The sequence below is a fragment of the Lagopus leucura genome, unplaced genomic scaffold (genome assembly GCF_019238085.1).
Source record: "Lagopus leucura isolate 7727_CA_CO unplaced genomic scaffold, USGS_WTPT01 Super-Scaffold_100024, whole genome shotgun sequence".
Lineage (NCBI taxonomy): Eukaryota > Metazoa > Chordata > Aves > Galliformes > Phasianidae > Lagopus > Lagopus leucura.
Window position 1 is genome coordinate 8,538,569 of NW_024962276.1, and position 20,118 is coordinate 8,558,686.

The following is a 20,118-nucleotide window of genomic DNA, read 5'->3' on the forward strand; positions in this document are numbered from 1 at the left end:
CACCGCTCAGAAGTAATGCGGGACGGGGCGCTGGGGGGAGCGGTGCTGCTGCGCGGTGTGTGGATACCGCGGGGCGGTAATACAAATACTAATAGTAATAATAATAATAATAAACAACGGGTTTTACAGCCCGAGCTGCCACCCGAGCCGCCAGGCGGGAGCCCACGGGGGGCTGTGCCACGGGAGGCCCCCCACTGCGGCCCCGCTGCTTTTGGCCACGCGCTGACGCCACGGACACGCGGCCCTCCCTTCCAGCAGAGCCCACATGGGACGCGAACGGCCCCGGCCACCTCGGCCATAAATCACACCGTATGCGATAAGGTAATCGCCTTCTCCTTGAAACCGTTTGTAGGAAAACACATAAAGCGCCCGGCCCGGCACCAATAAAGCGGCAGGGCCGTAAAAGCTGCGCTGGGTGCGGAAGGCGCTGCGCGGAGCACGAGGCCGGAGCCCGGAGCGGTGAGCGCAGCGCTCCGCACCGCCCGGGGATACGGCAGGAGACATCCGCGCCCACCGACCCCAACGCCGCAACGGCATCGGGCAGGACGCGCCCAGCGCCCCCAGGGCACCATCAGCGCGGGGCGCCGCGCACAGCCGGGCCCTAAAACCAAACCCGCGGCCCCAAGGCCGTCAGCCCCGAGCGCCGCAGCTCCGCCCGGCTGCAGCCCTGGAGCCGCGCGCGGTTTGCACCTCGGGGCGCCGCGCGGCGGCTGAGCTCCAGGGCGCCTCCGCTCCTCCTGCGGCGCTCCCGAGCGGCCGCCGCTCTCCTCGGCGCTTCCTGCGAGGCTCCGGGCCGCGGCTCCATTGAGCCGAAGGGGTTTCGGATACTCAAATACTTGAGGCCCGCCGAAATGAGGAGGGAAAAAACAAAACGGACAAACGCTGTGTGCCAGAGAACTTTTATGACAGCCAAGGCTCGCTCAGAACTCTGTGCAAACATCCCCGCAGAGGTTAGGACAGCGGGGCACTGAGCTCCCCGAGCGCCTCATTCCCGGAGGTATCGATCAGTCCCCGGCAACGTCACAGGGCCCGGTCCTCCCGCAGCTTATCAGCACGGGAAGCACAAACCAAACAGAGCGAGCCCAAGGGAGGGGAAGGGGACAGAACTCAGCGCTGCGCACGGGGCCACGCGAGGTGCAGAACATCACAGCGCGTCCCACACAACGGCAGTGGCACCGGTTTGAAGTCAGACCCGCTGCCTGCCGTCGCTCAGCACAGCCGGCGGGCGCCTGTTGGCAGAGCTGAGCTCTTAGGAGACAGGGAACGAAGGCAGCGGAGGCCAATCCAGGCGTGAGGTACCAGGAACAGACAGTTAAAGGCAAAGCGTGTTTGCTCTGAGCTGGTATTCAAATATTGGCATGTTCAGGTTTAGTACAGGAACGTCAGAGTGGCAAAATTCGCAGTGCTTAGAAAAACAAAATTCTGCCCCCTCCCTCTTTTACAAAAGTGATTTTGAACATAGCAGCATAGGTAACAAAGCATTCCTGGAGCTCACACAACAGGCTCCATTTATAAAACATACAAGCAAGAAAAAGGCTTTTGTTTTTCAAGGGGTAACACTGTTACAGGTACAAACAGAACCAAGTGAAAACAACTGCCAGAGTTCATTGGCAACAAAAATTTCAAGAACTGTGCAGTGAGGTGCTATGAATGATGTAAGTTTGCAATCCATTGCTTAACAGCCTTAACAGGAAGCCATTCTTTTGGATGCTCTGCACAAATTAAAGCAGTGCATTTCCTCTCTGCGCACCATCGAAGTGCAAGATCCTGGTCACTGCAACAAGCTCTCCTTTTTAGGCTTCTGCTAATTCAGTGGCACCAGCGTGGTTTGTCAGGACACCTTCTAGATAAATGGACACTCTCCCTCCAGTTTTGCACTCTGGATGTCTCTCTACCCCGTGCAGATGTTCAATGGCTCCTTGCAGTAGTCTCTCTCTCTCACACAAGTCTGTGTGCGTCCCTGCTTCGTTGTCTTCTACTCCAGATTTCATATATTGCACCACATAGCATTTGATGGCATCACCATTTGCTCTTATGGTTTCCCAGATGAGCGGCAGGTCTGTGTCTGTTGCCAGACTCAACAAATGAAGCAGAGCCTGGCAGATCTGTGTCCTGAGGCTGGCGCTGTACTTGAATTCCAGGAAGTCCTCGGTGTCTTCGCTTTTCTGCAAGGCTTCCACCAAGGCACCCCAGATCTGGCAGAACTGCTCCGTGGCTCCGTAGCATTCCCTCCTGCTGGGGATGGAGAGGGCCATGGCCGATTTGATGCGGACCTTGAAATTTTTGCATGACTTCACTACCGAGGAAAGCGCACTGAACGCCTGCGCGGCCCAAGCAGCCTCTCCTGCAAGTAAATGAATACTAATGATAAAAGCAAATCCACAAACCCGTTTCAGTCACTCAAAATATAGAAGAAAATGGTGACTGAGACACCTAAATATTTAACAGCTTACGTGTTCTGCATTCTGTAATTAGATCAGTGCAAATAAGGAGCTATGAAAATAGTTTTGAAGAAGTTAACCTGCTGACGCTTTTCCTAGAGTAAAAACAACATTTGGTTTTCTATTTTCAGTCCACAGCCACGACCCCATTCCTTTCTAACATGACACATCCAAGTGAATGTAGCACAGTGATGACCACATTAGCATCTTCAGGATCTGAACCTACTTCACTGGTCAGAGTTCTGGGAAAGATGCACCTCTGGGTATGACAGCACAATTCAGCTCGGTTTGCTTTCTCCCCTCTTCTGCAACACATTCCTAACAGAGACCTCATCAACCCCACAGCCTGCTGTACAAAGACCGAGCCATAGGGACAAGGCTACTCACCAAGTGGCAAAGCACTGTTCTTAAACACGTTGCCCAGTGCGTAACAAGCATTCCAACGCACTTTCATAGTGGCTTCACTCTGAACAGTGGAAACAAGGGCCTGGAGAGACTCCTCAATGGCTTCCCTAAACCTGGGGTGTGCTACGTGACACGGCTGCAGGAAGTGAAGCAGATTCCCAAGGGCCCTGACTGCATTGCTCTTTACCTGGAGAGAAAAAACAGACACAAACATCAACTCTCAAAGGAGGATGCTGACCCACAGCTCCCTGCCTGCTGGGGCAGAACACCCTGCAGGCAATGCAGCCAGTGCCCTTCTCAGTAAGAACGCAACCATGATCCTCCACCCTCCTTCCCTAAGCCATACCTTGTCTTTGTCCTTGGATGCTTCGGTCGCAGACCGTAACATCTTCAACAGTAGGAGATCAGAGAATTCCTCTTGGAAACTTTGTCCCATTGTTTCCCTAGCAGAAGAATCACAGTGTGAAAGACTAGCTCTGAAAATCCACTCTCAAAGATGATACAATCCTTTATAAACTTGTATGAACAACCTTCACTCTTTAGAAGGCTAATATGTAAGGCAAACCTTACTACATGTGACCACTATGTTTATTAATTTAAAACCAAGCTATCAATGCAAGAAAGCCTGTTAGCAATGCATTAAGTCTGTAATAAAAGACAGAGGGCAATGAATTGCTCAGAGGCAATTCATTAGCAGGAATATATGATAACTATTTCTCCTGTTAAAAATGTAACAGTTGGTTGGACATCCTTCAGTCTTTGGCTTGAGGAAGTGTTAAATATTCATCAATTCTACTTTTGGGTTACGTTGAAAGTAAAGTTATCAAGGAACACACAGCTACACAAAGTGACACACAAAAAACCAGAAAAGTAAGCTTGGCATTATACTTAGGAACTAATGACAAGAAAGACCTAAAGCCAAGCAGTCGAGTGCAACAGCAAGGGACAGGGATACTGCTACCACAGCCCTGCACACAGTAGAAATGCTGGCTGAAGGGAGGTTACAAAGCACTCAGTTTTGGCACAGCGGCTGTAGGTTTTGTCTTTTTGATGCTAACTGCCCTCTGGCACTGCAGGCACTGAGAGGAGCTGTGCTTCTGCTTACATGTTGACAATCAGAGTGTCGGTGAGGTTGCCCAGGGACCAAGCAGCTTTGGCACGGACGCTGGGAGACTTGTCGTGCAGGGAGTTCAGGATAGCATTTGCTGTGTCTGCTACAAACATCACATCCTATAAGAGAGAAAAAACCCTGCAATTTGAAAAGTTGTTGGTTTTTTGTTGTTGTTGTCATTGCTGCTTGTTTTAAACAGGTGATTTCCTCAATGCCATACATGTTCTGAGCTTTGATAGGGAAAACAGGATCTCCACAGAAATCGCCTCTATTAACATTTGGTTTTTGTAGGTCACAACTTTTAACATGTTTACTGTGCTTTCTGCACAGCTTTGTTTGATCTTTAATTAACGGTCCAAGCCTCCATGGTGACCAAGTTCACCACTCTCCTGGGTAGCAGTCGCTGAAAGGTTTCACTGTAAATTTAATTTCATTGGTGCTTTAGTTACTTTGGATTTTAGCATAATTACCTGGACCGCCATTCTTACACTCATTAAATCCCACTCTTAACTAAGTAATTGCTTTGCCAAACTCCCTGCTGAGCTGCTTGTTTAATCTTCCTTTCCACAGCACTACAGATTTCATTTTCATCCCTTTGCCCACGATAAAGGATTTTCCTTTCAAAATATTTGGACTGAACTCTCAACAGCAGCTACTGCATCATTTTCTGTTACAATCACCCATTTAAGGCCATATTGCAAAAATGAGTCTGCTACCCTAAGTGAGCTCAGGCCAAGTTGCCGTGGAAGCAAACCAGCTTGCTCCCTTCTCCCCAGCATTACTTCCTCACTGTTCCTTTCCTCCTTTCCCACTTTGGTCTCCAAGAGCTTGGTGAAGGTCCTCTCCTCCTTTTGGGCTCCCTGATGAGGCAATCTGGGTTCTGCTTCATCTCACAAAGAACTGCACTGACTTGTGTTCCCATACCAGGCAAGGGACAGATTGGGGTAGTAAAGAAAAACGATGCATGCCGAAGACCAAAAGAATGAAGGAAGGCTCATTGCGAAAGAACTCGTGTCCCCATCTTACGGTTCATCAAACTCATTCTGAAAAGGTTCACAGTAAGAAAAAGTTTAACTAGTTCTGACCTGACGAAGGCAAGAGAAGAGGATGTAGACCCCAAGGGCACGCACGGCAGCTGCTTTTACCAGTGGGGTCTCGCTGTGGTTCAGGCCAAGCAGCAGAGTGATGCACAGTATCTGCTGGTCGTTCTGAAATGGCAGACGGTTATGGCAGCAGAGAGGAAACAGAAAACAAAACTGTCCCACAAAGATAACCAACAAATACTGTGAGAGACCTTCATAGACAGGATCTATAGAAACTGTCATTCAGAGTGCACTCTTTTCTTCAAAGTAAATTGATGGGCATTTGAGGATGCGACGCAGGAAACTGGAAGGCTTCCAGAGAAAATGTTATCTGGTTGCTGTTAGATAGTACTGTGAAGGAAACTAAATATTAACTGTCATCCAAATGCAGAAGGTAAATGGCCCATCAGAAGAAAAACAAACTGGATAGGTTGCTTTTTCCTGTCTTACTTCACTCTTCCCACTTCACAAACAAGGCCAACAAGGTGAATTAAATTCATCCTGGACAGATTGTCAGCTTACCAGCCCGCAACACAGATCTCTGTTTCATCAGAGCAAAGGGTCAGAGTGGGCACTGACTTGACCCCACGTGGCCACAGGGACAAGAGAGTGTACAAGATCAAAGTGCAGAGTGATGAAGCACATGCTGTACTTGGGAGAAGCCAGGCTGAGAATTCCAGAGGTACTGCTGCACTGGCAATTCTTGGCAAATGAGACCTGGCAGGGTACTCCCCATCAAGAAGGGCACAGTGACACAAAAGGAGCTGCACAATGCAGTGGTGGTACACTGCCAAGGCTTTCATGTTTAAGAGCATATTTCATGCTGCAAAAGGAGAGGAGGGCCAACACATTCATTTGCTTCCGCCAGGGCAAACACTGCAGCTTAATGTTTTAAAAACTAGCCAAGAGAAAAAACATGCATGTGAATCGGTGAACAGCATCAGTCCATGGCTGTTAGGTCAGCTGTCCCTTCAACTGCTTAACCAGCAAAATAGCAACCCTTCACCCTTCCCTCGTGCAATGAAACTCCTGCCCTCCATCCCATGCTTCAATAGCCAAGGCTGAGCATTCACAGCAAGGCCAAAAAGCTTCTGTGACCCACAGTTTAATTGTTTTGTGAGACTAATTACTCCCAGTACTGCCTTTTCCAGTCTTCAATGGTCACCGTTTACTCAGAATGCAAAAAACATTCTCTACCTTCTCCCTATAAAAGTAAAGGGTTTTAGATTTCCATCGTGCAGTAGTCAAGAAAATATCTCCATAGGTAAGAATGCCGGGCTCACAGGAGTGCTTTATTACCTGCAGACTGCTGAAAGCTTCTGGCAGGATGGAGGACAGAGCATCACAGGCACTTGTCTGAAGAGTTGCATGTTGAGAATTCTGGAGAGCACCAGGTAAAGGGCCATTCAACATCATAGTCCAGAAAGTTACAACCTACAGACACAGCAGACAGGTTTACCTATTTAAACTCAGCAATTTTGCCAAAGTTCTATAAGATTTTGTCTTTTTCTACTGTCATCCAGAAGACATACTTACAGCAGGTAGCATAATCTCACCTGAAAGTGATTACAGGTGTTTGGAACCCTAAAATAATTAGCACCAGAAAAAAAATGTTTTCAAGACATTTTAGTGGTGCTATAAAGCACTTATTCACCAAGTTGTGTTTGTTCCTTCTCAAGGGCACATGCACACTCTTGGACTAGATTGCATTAACTACAGTTCCATTCTCAAAGCCACACAGGTGGGTATTTTCATTTGCCTGACAATTCCCATTCATATCAAGTAACAGGAAGCCAGCGCTGCTGGACACATTTCCCACCTGGGAGAGTGACCAGTGACAAGCTTAAAGTTTAGCTTACTCTAAACAACTTTATAGCATTTCCCTATTTCACAGACACAAGTCCTAAGCAGGTCTACATCACTACTACAATGCCAGTTCCTCGGCTCCAGCAAAGCTGTCTAAACAGCAGCCTCAGGCAGTGAACATCTCTGAGGTCACACACATGGCTGTGGCCATCCCCTCTGCATGTGAGCAGACAGAACATTTAGGCAGGCTCCAGTAACAGTGCAAGCTCACCACAGCTCTAACCGCGCACCTGTAGGTTTGATGTGATAGTAATGACACATGCAAAGCCTGAACTGCTCTTCCAGCTTGCTGACTTATATCAGACAGGAAGAGGAGGAATAAGGAAAGGCAGAAAGGCAGTGTTAACATCACGTAAAAAGATCACTTGGCTACCAGCCAAAAGGAATGCCAAATTAACGCAGAAAGCTGCCCAAATTCTACATACCAGCACCTCTAAAGCTGCTGGGTACTTTACTTCCTTTCTTCTTTCCTGTGATTGATTTATCAGTTTCCACACCAGAAACTTTGCAGGGAATTCAAGAAAGGAAGCTCAGTGAAGCCGAATCTGAGCGGCAGCCCACACACTCACCATGCTGACTGGCACTCTCTTCTCAGGGGCAACAGCAGAGTCGGGTTTGTGCTGCTGTACTACACCTGTGCCCAGCTCCTCCAGAAGCTGCAAGGAAGCAGAATGCAACCAGGCCTTTATCACAGTGACTCAAGTGTCACCAAACTACAGAAATCTTTATCAAGGACTAAACTTTCACTTTTGTTCCCTGGGTAAAGAAGATCCAGTATTAATTTGGGCTCTATTCTGTCTCTGCTAGTGAAGGAACCAGAGGAAAAGCCCTTCTTAGATGAAGTCTCCAGCTAAAGAAGCATAACAAATAGCTGGGCAAAGAGGAAATCTCTGAGCTTTCCTTTGGGTAACTACAGTTACTACAGACTACAGTTCAAGCACAAAGTGATGATAAATGAGGGAAGGGCCAGTGTTGCAGTCCATGCACTTCCCAGACCTCCTGGTGAACTCAGCAGAGTACCAAACCTCTGCTCAGAGTTCAAGACTGGAAGGTCACAGTGCATCTCTGGGAACGCAGCAGCCTGCCACTCTGGAAGGCACCGGCTCAGCACAGAGCTGCTGCATGGAACTTGCAGACTCTGAATATTCAGCATGACTCATCTGTGTTTGCAAAGCACACTGATGGACACAATTGACTGACAGAACAATGCTGGTCTTTTCTCAGCTCTTACTTTGGCTCCATGAAGCTGAATGGATGGATCTGTTTCTTCCATGCATTTGCAAGCCACTTCTCCAAGTTCTAGCAGATAGCTCTGAGCCATAGAGAAATACCCTTTCACAAGAAGAGCTAACACCTAAACACAAGCAAAAGATGAATGCAATTCAGCATTTTTTTCCTTCTATTAAAACAAAATACCCTAAATACAGAGAGCATGTTAACAGGCTAATCAACACAGCAACGACAGCAACATTATACTGAAGTATAATGTAACAGATACACCTCACAGCACAACTTCTAGAATAGCAGAGCTAAATAAAATCCTTCCAATTCCATTATCCTGTTCAAAAGAGAGCCACAAAAGCACTATCAGGTAGCAACTCAATGAATTATTTACTATAAGAGAAGTCTCCTGTAGTGAAAAAAGCTACTGCCTGTAAGAGAAATACATTCTGCATCTCCTGCAACACTGCTGCTGTGCTCTGCAAAGCTGGATTTAACAAATATGCACTGTTCCAGAAGTATGAGACTCTCTGTGATGCACATTACAAAATATTACTATTTTCTGTGGTTACACGAAGAAAAACACATCCAAGTCCCAGCATTCACAAGTACTCCTTTAGTCATGCCAGTGCCACCCCACAGCACTCTGTTCACCAACTGCACAATTCTGTGCCACAAGCACAGAATCAAAATGTTAGCATTCTTTCAGTCACAACAGAACAGAAATGCTGCTCCAGCAAATGCTTTCGCCTACAGCACTCTGCAAGAGGTAGGAGCAAAGGCAACCCACGAGACTCAGCAGGCCTGAGGCTATGTGATATTGTACAGGATGGCTGCTTTACAAGCTAAATGTTCATTCTCACCTGCAAGGATTCCAGTCGAACAGGAGATGGTTCATAAACACTCCCAGATGGAAAGTTAGCATCGCTGTCAGAACAGGGATCCTCTCTGGGCAGAACAATGATGGAAATGCAGAGACGAATAAGCCAGCACGGTTCTGGAGGCAAACATCCTGAGGGATTCTCTGAAGGTCCCCCTTCCAAGGGCAGTGCTTTTCTCCACTGCTCAGAAAAATTAAAACGATGAGGGGTTGCACTACCACTGTTGCTTAGCCCTGAAGAGCTGGGCTGTTGTAAAAGTAGCTGCACCTCTGGTAAAGGTGCTTGGGCAGATACCACAGCCCCTAATAATGTGAGACTAGAAACTCGAACATTAACATCTGCAAGAAAGAACAGGGGGGGGAAGAGAAAGCCAGTCCATTAGCATCTCATTGATGTGTCAGGATCCTTCAGCCACTTTCAAATGAGATGGATCGTAACGCACAATTTGGTAGTGCTCTAATTATGTATTTATAATGTTGTAATTAACCAGTGCTAAATTAAGGACTAACCTATACAAAGAGGCACAATGCAGAACACAAACCTTTATGGCAAATGTATGGCTTTATCTGGTTCCAAACTCTCGTCAGCAACCCGGGATTTAAACGGCTGTATGGTGCATTTGAAACCAAATTTGCAAGGCACTGAAACATAAAAGAACATACGTGGCATGGTGGGTAAGGTGTCTGGCCTCCAACAGATTTCATTTAACATTTGTAGTTTAGGTCATTTTTGACAGCTAGATGTCTGAGGGTAGCTGAACACAAATAATCCCAAATTGTCTGTTGTCTGAAAATTGGTTGCAAGCTTCTCCTACGTGACCTGGCATAAAGATCAAGACATTCCAACAGCCCATGAAAAACTTTTCAAGAAGGCTGTCTGGATTCAGGTTTCAAAGCCAGGAGGAGCCTCCAGAGTCATTTCTTAGGTTCACTCACCTCAAAAAAAAAAAAAAAAAAAAAAAAAGAAAGAAAAGCAGAACAAGAAAAATGCACTGAGAAGAAACTCTAGGAGTTTGTAGGAAGCCTCAGTCACTGTTGCCATGATATCACAAGGCTTCGTCTATTTACCCTCCTTCTTCACGCCGGTCCTTCCTTAGCAGCCACAAGAATTTCCATGCAATCTTTCTTCAGAAGTCTAGAGGCCAATTTCAGCTCTTGTGCAGCACTTGAAATATTTACCTTGATTATCTGAGTTAGTGTTTGAGAAGACGATTCTGCCACCAGGGCTAGCAGCAGGCAGCGGTGCAGCTCCCGGATGCTAGAAGCAATAGTTACAGAGAAGGGAGTGAAAGCTCTCTTGTGATCATTAGCATCTTCAGCAATAGAAAGAAACTGCTTAGAACCTTCCAGAATAGCTGACAGAACTTGAAGAGAACAGGCACGTGTCTGAAAAAATAAAACATCTTTGTTAGCTACAGCTGAGCTTTTAAGAATCCACTTTCTTGCAGGCCCTCCTAAACACTCATCTCAAGGATGGCACCACATCCTTAGTATGCAGTGTAACTTCAGGAGCTGTTACACCAGGAATGAGTAATGACTGTGATTGGTTTCCTCAACCCATACAGCCTCTTTGATTTCCTGTGGCACAGAGAGCAAGCAGCACAAATACAACTACAGGCCAGAGAAGACAACTCTCACAATACAACACTTCACCCCTTCAGGACCGTCTCACCTTAGGAGAAGGGTCCTTTAAAGCAATAGTCATCAGGGACACCGACTGCGGGCTGCCGATGCCGGGTGCATCAGGAACAAATGCTGACCAGTAGCCATAGAGAACTCTTTTTTCTACTGACTTTATAGCAGAGAGGAAGCACGCCAGCGCCCCTTGACGAACTTTGGCTTGATAAGATCTTTAAAAAAATAAACAAAAACATTAATAAAAAAGCAGAAGTGTAAAGCAACGGATTTAAGCCAGTACTGCATGCTGCTCTGCTTTATGTTTACGTGAAGAACAATAACCTCGTTTTGCTCTGCATTCCACCTTCAGCATCAGAATATTCCGACTCGCTGCTGCTGACTCCTTTCCAGGCAGCACCAAGTGAAGGCAGGGGATCCTTTCCAGCAGGCACACATGCAACACCTGATGCACAAGCCCGAGGATCTGCACAAGGACTGCTCTCCACATTCAGTTTCAGCACGTCTGCTCCATGGTTTGATTCATTTCCTGCATCACACAAATCTTCTTTTCCTTCTTCTGCAAACTCTCCCTTTTTTTGTTTCCCTTTGGACTTCTTTCTTCGGTTCTGTTGTATGAAGAAAGCTAGATTTTATGTAGATGTATATATCCAGGATGTGCAATCATTTTATAGCAGTACACCTTTTACTAAGGGAAACAAAATCCCAAATGAAAACAAAACTACTTTAAATCCAGAAGAAAAGCAGAGTTCCATATGGTAAATCATGCCCTCCACGTAGAACATTACCATGTAACAGCTTTAGTTTTCAAGTGAGTAGTTTTGAGATGAAATTTAATTTACCCAGAAGAGTTATCACAACTATTTAGTATCTTCTGTGCAACAATGTATGACTGCACTCACCTGCAGTCCATGCAACACTGTACACAAAAAATAACCTGTGTAAGGATTAAGCAGAACAGATGAGGAAGCAAGGAAAAAGAGGGGAAAAAACCACCAAAATAATGATGATTTAAAAAAAAAAATAATAATTTTTAAAAATCAGTCAGTAGATGAGCATGGCTTCTCTCAGAAGAAGTCAAATAATTGTCCAAGTGCCAGGAGACAAAATGCAATTTGTAAAAAACTCTGTCTGTCTGCAAGCACCAATTCCATGCCTGCAGGCCAAGAATTCTTGGCTGCAGGAGAGTAAATGACACACAGCTTAAGTCAAGAAAACCCATCTCTGCAGAGCCATTTGTAAACTCAGGTGACAAAACCAAAGCATTTTAATTAGTTCAGAGATGTATAACTGATACCATAACAGCAAAAAAAATACAAAATGTATCACACAGAACACAGAGAGCCTGTTAGCACCAATGCCACTCAGGTAACACACAACCACAACAATCACATGAGTACAGTAAAGGAGCACAACTTCAGCTTACCCCCATGGGCTTAAAGGCAGCTGGCTCTGGTTGCTCCTCTTTGACAGGTGACCTTTTGTCATACTGAGGTAATGGAGCTGGGTACAAGGCTGCAGGCATCTCTATGCTCAGCCCTGGCAGCCCGTGAAACATGCATTTCTGAAACAACAACAAAAATGTTGGTGTATTTTTCCCTTTCAGCACATGTCCTCAGTGTCAATTTAAGTAGTTACCTTTAATACTGCAAGGAGAGATCCAAGCTGGTCAGTTTGCATTATCTTCATCTTCCCACCGTTCAGAAGCGACTGGATTCCTTTCAGTGCATTCTGTAGCAGCTGAGAACAAAAACAGAATTATTTACTTTTCCTTCCCAGAACACTGAAGCTTCACATCTTTCAAGAGATTTTTTAAGCAGTTATGGCTTCGCTCAACATAGTTGCCATGACAGTTATTTACTCTGCCCAGTTAAAACAAATACAAAAAATAAACTATTTAAGCAAAATCTCAGTTGAAAATAGTCCAAACATCATACACTCCAAACTGCAGCATTCCAGCAGCCAATTTCCTAATCAGAGTATTCCAGACTCACACTTACCATGCAAAAGACAATGTCATCTACATTAGAGGTTTTTGAAGACTGCAGAACACTTAGGAACGTCTGAAAACAGACACTTCTGTAGGGCTCATCCAAGCACGGCTGTCCAGGCACACTAAATAAAAGCGAGAAACAAATCAGTGCTTCGCAGCTTTATAAAGCTACAGACTCAGTTGCAAATTCTCTGCTAAGCTGAGGAGGAGGGCCTAAGACAGACCCATAGCTCTTTGAAAAGGATCAGCTCTAGTTCTAAAAAGAACAAAAGGAAACCTGCACAAAGACTTCCCACAATCCCAGCACACCTTACAGCTCTCTGCTTCTGTGGCTACCTTCTCAATTACTATGAATCTCCAGGCACAGCTCAACAAGCTTCCATGCCTACAAATGATGAAAGGCAAGAATTCACATTTAAGGGCACCTAGTATGATTCTGTCAGTTCCCACATCTCTCAATTTTAATGTGCTGAAACATTTTAATGTCTGCTTGATTTAATGTACAAAGAGAGGGCAACTGCATCACTTTAATCTCTGCTGTCTTAGGTACCATACACTAAAAGCTGGCCAATGCTGCAGTAGCTTTTGTCATTAAATACAATCTTTGTAATGGATTCCTAAGCATCTGTCTCCAGCACATTTCATTACTTCAAGCCATTACTGCATGTTTGGTAATATTCACAGGACAATTCAAGTATTGCAACTGATTTTCCTGAAATTAGAATCACAGAATAGCTGAAGCTGGACAGGACCATCTAGTCCAACATCCTTGCTCTAAGCACAGCCAAGCAGAGCAGGTTGCACAGCACCGTGTCCATTCAGATTCTGAGCATCTCCAAGCACAGAGATTCTACAGCCTCCCAACAATCATTACAGGACCAGACAAAACTTTTTATTTCCTCCCCTAAATATTTCCTTTATAACACTATTTCTGGAAGTCTGAGACTTTACAGTTTCTATCCATACACGATATGTATTTATGCATATGTAGCTTACTGGTCCCCATTCGCCGTTCCTGGCACAGAGCAGACAGGCTGTCTGTGTTGTCAGACATCATCTAAAGCATCCACTTCCCCACCTGTAAGAGCTCGTATGCACCTGAGACACAGGTTTGCCATGCTGTGTACTGCTGCCCTCCTGAGTTCCACGTCGGACTGAGCAGGATCACTGAACTGTACCAGGAGTCCCGTCTTGCCCAGCAAATCCTGCAGGTACTAAAACAAAGCAGCCAAAGTCACTAATGCTCTTCCCTCAGCCTGCTGGCTCTGTTTGGTAGGTAAACATATCATATCTCTGCTACAAGAAAAGACTCATCAGCTGCAACTTCAAATTCCACAGACAGATTGTGTTTACTAAAACGACACGATTACTATTTCCAAAGTTCTCCTGTTTTGTATTTTAAAAAAGTACCAAGTGTGAGCATAGTTCAGACTGAGTCACAATTTATGCCGTCTTCCCAGACATAATTCTAAGTTAGTGACAACTGCTGTACCAAGCTTCTGCCATTTTCTAGGCTACAAACCCACGCAAGCTGGCAGCTCCAACACCGCTAGCATCACTACTTTGAGCTTTAGCCAAACTGCAGAAACTGCTCTGCAAACTGCCAAGAGCTGGTGAGAGCAAGAGAATTCATCATATCAAACACTACCTTACTCTGCAGCAAGAAGAAGCTCTGCGCAAACTTCAGCTATAACACTGGACAACCTCTGCTTCGAAATGGCTTTGAGACCACTGCTCACTGAAGACCAGATCTGGCTGCAGGACAAATTTCGGGATCCTCAATGGAGACTGCAGAGTGTCTGCAATTTGAATCTCCCCACGTTCCATCTGGCTGTCACACAGACAGACCACAGTGCTTAGTCTGCAGACTGAGCCTGGTGCCCTCCTTCCATTGTGTGCCGCTGCCTCAAGCCAGATCCTGGATGGATCCTACTGCTGCTGCACACAGGGACAGCATCAATGAGCACGGGAAAAATCTTGTTATATACTGACTATTAAAATACTTACCTAAAACACCTGTAATTCAACTTTTGCATAAATACTAGGCATGATTCTAATCTTAACCTAAAAGCTATGGTGATTTGAGAACAAGACACATTTTTATCTAAAAAGAAGAAGAAAAAAAAAGAAGAAGAAACAGTAAAGGATGAAAACCTTTCCTGCCTACTTTCTCTTAGTTTGTAAACACACCTTCTGACATTTAGGTCCATTATTGTAAACAAGAGCTGCTAAGGCTTGCAGAATTTCAACGTGTGTCCAAGAGCTGCATTGCTTAAGCGCAGAGATGCAGTAAGACAGAAGAAAATTCAAGTTCTGTTCATCAACTACCACCTGTCGTAAGAGAAAAAGGATTATGGTCAAGAAAACAGCATTATCCTGTACTGATCAATATCTCCATGGCTACAGACTTGGGTAATCTGGCTGTTAAAATTACACATCATCACAGAATCAGAAATTTACATTTCAGAAACAGATCGGTGCACATGAGTGTCCTGTAACCAGCTGCACTCCCCACGAGAGCTGCCTTTCACAGTCACACTGGAGTCACAGGTCAGAACCTCGGCTAAGAGCAAATACACACTGCACTGAAAATCCAAGCGTCCCCACATGAGGTCAGCTCCACAGCCCCACAGAAATGGCAAAAGGCCCCTCTGACTCAATGGGGGCCCAGGGAGATTGCACAGAGGGTTAAGGCACAGCCAGCTTCCCATACCTGGAATCTGTTAAGCAGGTGATGGATGAGCTGACAGACTTTGCTGACGAGATGCTCCTGACCGAAGGGAACCAGCTGGCAGGCCTGGGCGAGCAAGACACAAACATCCTGGGAAAGAAAGCGTGGGTTTGTCATCGAGAGGCCGCAAGGCACGTGCGCCGCCGGGCCCCGCTCCGAGCCCCCGGCTCTCATGGAGTCACGCCGGCTCCAGCAGCGCTCGGGACCGACACCGGACGGGCCTCAGGCGGCTGCAAGCACCCCGCACGCGGCGGTGTCCGGTACCTGAGCGCTGGGTCCCACCGCCGGCGCCGGCCCGCAGTTTTCGGAGATAAGCTGGTCGAACAGCAGGTGCAGCTCAGTGCGACGGCCGCCGCCGGAACGGTCCGCGCCGGGCTGAGTCCGCAACGCACCCAACCGCGCCATGTAGCGGCGGAAGGAGCCGCCCGGCCCCGCTTCCCGCACCGGGACCGCCGCCGCCGCAGCCGCCGCCATCTTCCGCCCTTCCGCCACTGTCGCTATGGCAACGCGGAGCACTTCCGGGTATGCTACGGCGGCCGGGAGGGGCGGGACGGGGAGGCCGTGGCGGCCGTGGCGGCAGGGGGCAGTGCTGAGCCTGCTGGGCGGCCGTTCTGCCAGGGCCCGTGTTTAGTTTTGTCCCTTTTGTCACCGCTTCGTTTTTTTAATTATTATTATTTATTATTCTAGAATCTTGTTAGCACATCTGTAGAGCTCTTCCTTTCGCGTTGCCTCCTGCTTCTGAAGCGCTGCTGCAGTTGGCGTTCTGGCAGCCTCTGCTTTACGAGCGTGACCCAAACCGCTGGGCCGCAAATGAGAGCTGAGCGAAACGCCGCCGGGTTCCTTCAGAGACACCTCTCAGCTGTGCCCGCGGTGGGCAGGTGCTCGGCCCCGGAGCCCCGCACAGCACAGAGCAGTCGTGAGGGAGCACCACGGCAGGGCGCCGTGCAGATCCCTGCTCACAGCACAGAGCCTCAGAAGGCTGAGAAGCGTCAGAAGTGCAGCTCGTAGAGAGGAGCACACAGCTGGGTAAGGATGGCTGGGACAGGAAGACGGCCTCTTTCTTCCCAGTAAGTCTGTGAAATTGTCATTAATTGTAGAGATGTCTTCCAATGTTATTTGACATCTTGATAAACCGCAAACGCTCACTGATAGGAAAATGGAGTGGCTGAAGTGTGGTGGGTTCTTTGTCCACCTGTAATTCTGTATGCTATAATTATGATTTGACATCGGTATTTTCAAATTGAATCAGTGGGAACTGAATTGCTCGGCTCCTTTGAAGTTTCCAGGGAAGAATGGAATGGGGCTCTCTGTACTGCAGGGGAATATCCTTCCCTATTGATCTCAGCAGCTGTATTTGGCTTAAAATCATGGAAAGAAGGTGTCCTCCCCCCACTGCAGCCCCAGGGTCAGTTCTGGCTGGGTCCCACCAGCCCTGCTCCAGGTGACCACCAGAGAATAACTGGCCCATAACTCTCCTCAGAATTTCAGGGGGTTTCTTTGCCAGGCTCTCCATGTCAGTCCTGCCTCCAAACTTACTGACATTTCACTTCTTATCAGTGTGATTTCAGAACAGATGAAACACATGAGTCAAAAATATCCTCCTGCCCAGGGAAGCAAACACAAAATGCAGATTCTCCTCCTTAGGATGTTCAGCTATGGAGATGCAATGAGTGCCCAACCGGCAAGGTGCCGCAGTTACCATTCTCCAAAGGCATGTGCAGATTCAGTACAGCACTTAGCTTTATCTCTGCTGGTGCCAAAGGTGTCTCCCACCGCTTTCTGGCTGTTTTCCCAAGCTGCGGGCCAGCTGATGGACAAACAGTGCTGGCTCCAGGCTTGTTTGCCCCTGAAGGACAGACACAGATACTTCAAATATTTTCCTAATCTCGTTTTCTCATGCAAGCAACTGCTGGCGCTGTCAGGGATGTCACTCTCTGGCAGGATGGGGGACAGCATGTGGGATGGCCAGAGAAGCCCCCAGCACCCAAGGGCAGCAGGAGGGAGACCACCCATGCTGCTGGGGCCCTGCTGTCCCATCAGGATCCTCTGCTTGTCTCCCTAACTGGTTCATCAGGATAATTCCTTCCCTCCAGCGAGGAGCATTACACCTCCTTCCAAATGGAAGCGCTGCACTCTGAGGTCACCCAGCCCTCCTGAGAGCCGAGGCTCAGATTTCCAAAGCTATTTCTGGGAAGGGCTACCAGACTTATTTAACGTGGCATAAATAGGCTGTGCTGGGAGCCACTGCTGAGGCTGGTGCAGTGATTCAGGGGCACAACAGGTACTGGTCAGCTGCAATCCAGCCTGTGCTCCTGCTCCCCAGCCTTTGTCTTCCCCAGATCTGGCAGAGGCTGAGACATCCCCATGCCACGTCTGCAGGTGCTCAGAAGTACCACAAAGGAACTCTAAGGAGCAGCTCAGATCACTCTTGTCTGCTGGGAGGGGAATGTGGGATCCAAAATGCAGCAAACAGCTGGGGCTGGGAAAGCGCTGTGCTGGCTGCCAGGGATGCACACCAACCATGAGCTAATCCCAACAAAAATAGGAGTGAAATCATAATTCATCTGCATAATTCATGTGCATAATTTTATCTTCTCTGTATTTTCTCTAGGGATGTATTCTAGAAAATGCTTGCTTTCTCCTCCCCTCTTGTCCTTCCAAAAAGTGCCATACATACAAATCATTGGAGACAGCGAGGGGTTGTAGCTTTGCTGGGTTACCAAATAAACGATAGATTTCTCTTGAGCTCCTGGCCTACGTCTTGGCAAGCGATGCAGGTTGAAGCTGTTGTATAGACAAGCAGGCTTGTAACAATCACAGGATTTTAATTGCTTTCATTGTGAACCCTGGCTGCTGATTGTATCTTTATGAAAAACTAACAGTTTGCGCTTGAAAATGCTAAAAATGTAAAACAATAATGGCAATTGGAGATAATTAATAGTTATTCTGAAGCAAGGATTAGACTCCAAGAAGACACTCAGAAAGAACAGAAAGCATTGCCCTGTTTACTACACAGATTACAGCCTGCTTTTCACATGATGTCAGATCTGCCAGTTTAATTGCTTAATGATTTTCTGTAAAATATTTTAGCACCCTGATGTCTTGAGCCAGCCCAGCTCTGCTGGAACTGCAGGTGTCAGCGCTGCTGGGGACAGTCACGACACAAAGCCCAGGCCTGGCACCAGGGCTTGCTGAGTCACAGCCGGCCCTGCGCTGTGTGAGCCACCAGGGACACGAGGGACACAGCACCCAGGACCTCACTGGAAAGGGCCAAGCTGTACCTGCCCTCAGCCCCACCGCTTCAGGGGATCCTCAGCAGCACAGGCCTGGATGGACCCCTCCAAACTGGCTGATGGGCCGGGTCAGCTGCTCTCTACCAGGTCAGTGTGATCCCTTCAAGAAAAGAAGACTTTTAGAATTGGATTGACAGAGAGGTTTTATCTCCATCAAAGCATTCTGGGCTTTCCTAAAAAATAAAATGCATTTATTTCTTCCCAGTGCTGTGCTGTGGGCTGGGTGCCAGCCATTGCTGCATTCAGGCTGCAGTGGGGCCACCTGCACCCAGACCCCAAAGCCACCAGCATGAGATCCTGAGCTGGAATAAAACACGTAGCCTCTTGCTCATGGAAAGATGCCTGTGTAAGATGGGATTTCCGTTCCTCTGACTCAGCTTAAGCAGCACAGGGCTAAACCATGTTCTGGCAAAACACTGAGAAACACTTTTCCCAGGTGTGGTTTGGATGCCTGTGTCCCACAGCAGCCCCCAGCTGCTCTGCAGCCCCTGGCCCACACACACTGGTCAGAGGTGCTGCTGCGACTCTGGGAACAAAGGCCGCTTTCATGATGCGAGAGGCTGCTGTGGCAAATTCCTGGGATGTTTTTATGGGCTGTAACCAATGCGACGGGAGAGAAGAGCTCCCAGCAGTCTCCTCCCCCTGAAAGCACTCAATTCACACCAGGCTGGGAGGAGGTGAAAGGAAAGGCCATGCACGTGTTGAAATGTGGGGGGATCGCAGCTCTCTCACAAACTCTTTCAACCACTAAAACAGCTTCTGCAGGAAGTAAGATGAGGCCCTCCAGGGCCAAATGGAGCTGCTCCCGGAGCTTAACACAGGGCACTGAGCTGAACCTTGGGCTGCCTCCCAGCCTCCTGCAGGAGAAGGGATGGGGCCAGAATGTGGCCCTGCAGGGTCAAACCCAAAGCTGCAGCCTGGAGCAGCTGGACACGAAAAGGAGGAAGCCTAGAAACCAAGAGAAATCCATCTGGAGGCTGCACAGGCAATCTGAATAGATCGGCAAGGACCTGACATGTTTTGAGACAGTGCAGATGCTGCGTTCTGCTTTACAGCAATTCCCACCCAGCACAATGCCAGAACAGAGGGATGTTTCAATCCACCGTACCCCAGGCACAGCACTGGGCAGGGGAATATCTCCCTTGTTTCCCCCACCGGTGCTCAGTGTAGAACAGCCCTCAGGGAAGCTCGCAGGGGGGCTGGAGAAGTTGCTGACCTGAGGAAAAGCAGTTTTTTTTTGTCTCAGCAGTAATGAGTTATCATTACTTAGCCTCAGCTAGATGCTGCCTTAAGGGAAGAAGCATCTGATTGTCTTTTAATAAACACAGTTTATCCTCCTGTGAGGAACCTGCAGCTCCCATATCCATCCAGCGCTGAGGCATATGGCTTCAGCACAGGCTTTGTTGCTATGAGTCACAGTCTGGCAAAGGGTGTGGGAGATGCTGCTCAATAAATAGAAC

At 47.6% G+C, this 20,118-nt stretch overlaps 1 protein-coding gene and 1 long non-coding RNA gene across 2 annotated transcripts; one reads left to right on the forward strand and one right to left on the reverse strand.

Annotated features, from left to right (window-relative positions):
- Window positions 1-1,325: 1,325 nt before the first annotated feature.
- HEATR6 (HEAT repeat containing 6) lies at window positions 1,326-15,839 on the reverse strand. Its single transcript, XM_042879982.1, has 20 exons — window positions 15,630-15,839; window positions 15,348-15,455; window positions 14,825-14,965; window positions 13,733-13,848; window positions 12,642-12,756; window positions 12,280-12,381; window positions 12,068-12,205; window positions 10,966-11,249; window positions 10,679-10,856; window positions 10,186-10,392; window positions 9,549-9,648; window positions 8,990-9,345; window positions 8,137-8,259; window positions 7,475-7,561; window positions 6,339-6,473; window positions 5,043-5,165; window positions 3,952-4,076; window positions 3,193-3,289; window positions 2,829-3,033; window positions 1,326-2,344 (listed from the first exon to the last, which is right to left on the reverse strand). The coding sequence occupies exons 1-20, from the start codon at window positions 15,837-15,839 to the stop codon at window positions 1,794-1,796; spliced, it is 3,501 nt and encodes a 1,166-aa protein (XP_042735916.1). The 3' UTR covers window positions 1,326-1,793.
- A 129-nt stretch (window positions 15,840-15,968) lies between these two features.
- LOC122184641 lies at window positions 15,969-18,995 on the forward strand. The gene is made up of 2 exons (XR_006180593.1): window positions 15,969-16,391; window positions 18,456-18,995. It is a non-coding gene; the product is annotated as an uncharacterized LOC122184641 (long non-coding RNA).
- The last annotated feature ends 1,123 nt before the right edge of the window (window positions 18,996-20,118 follow it).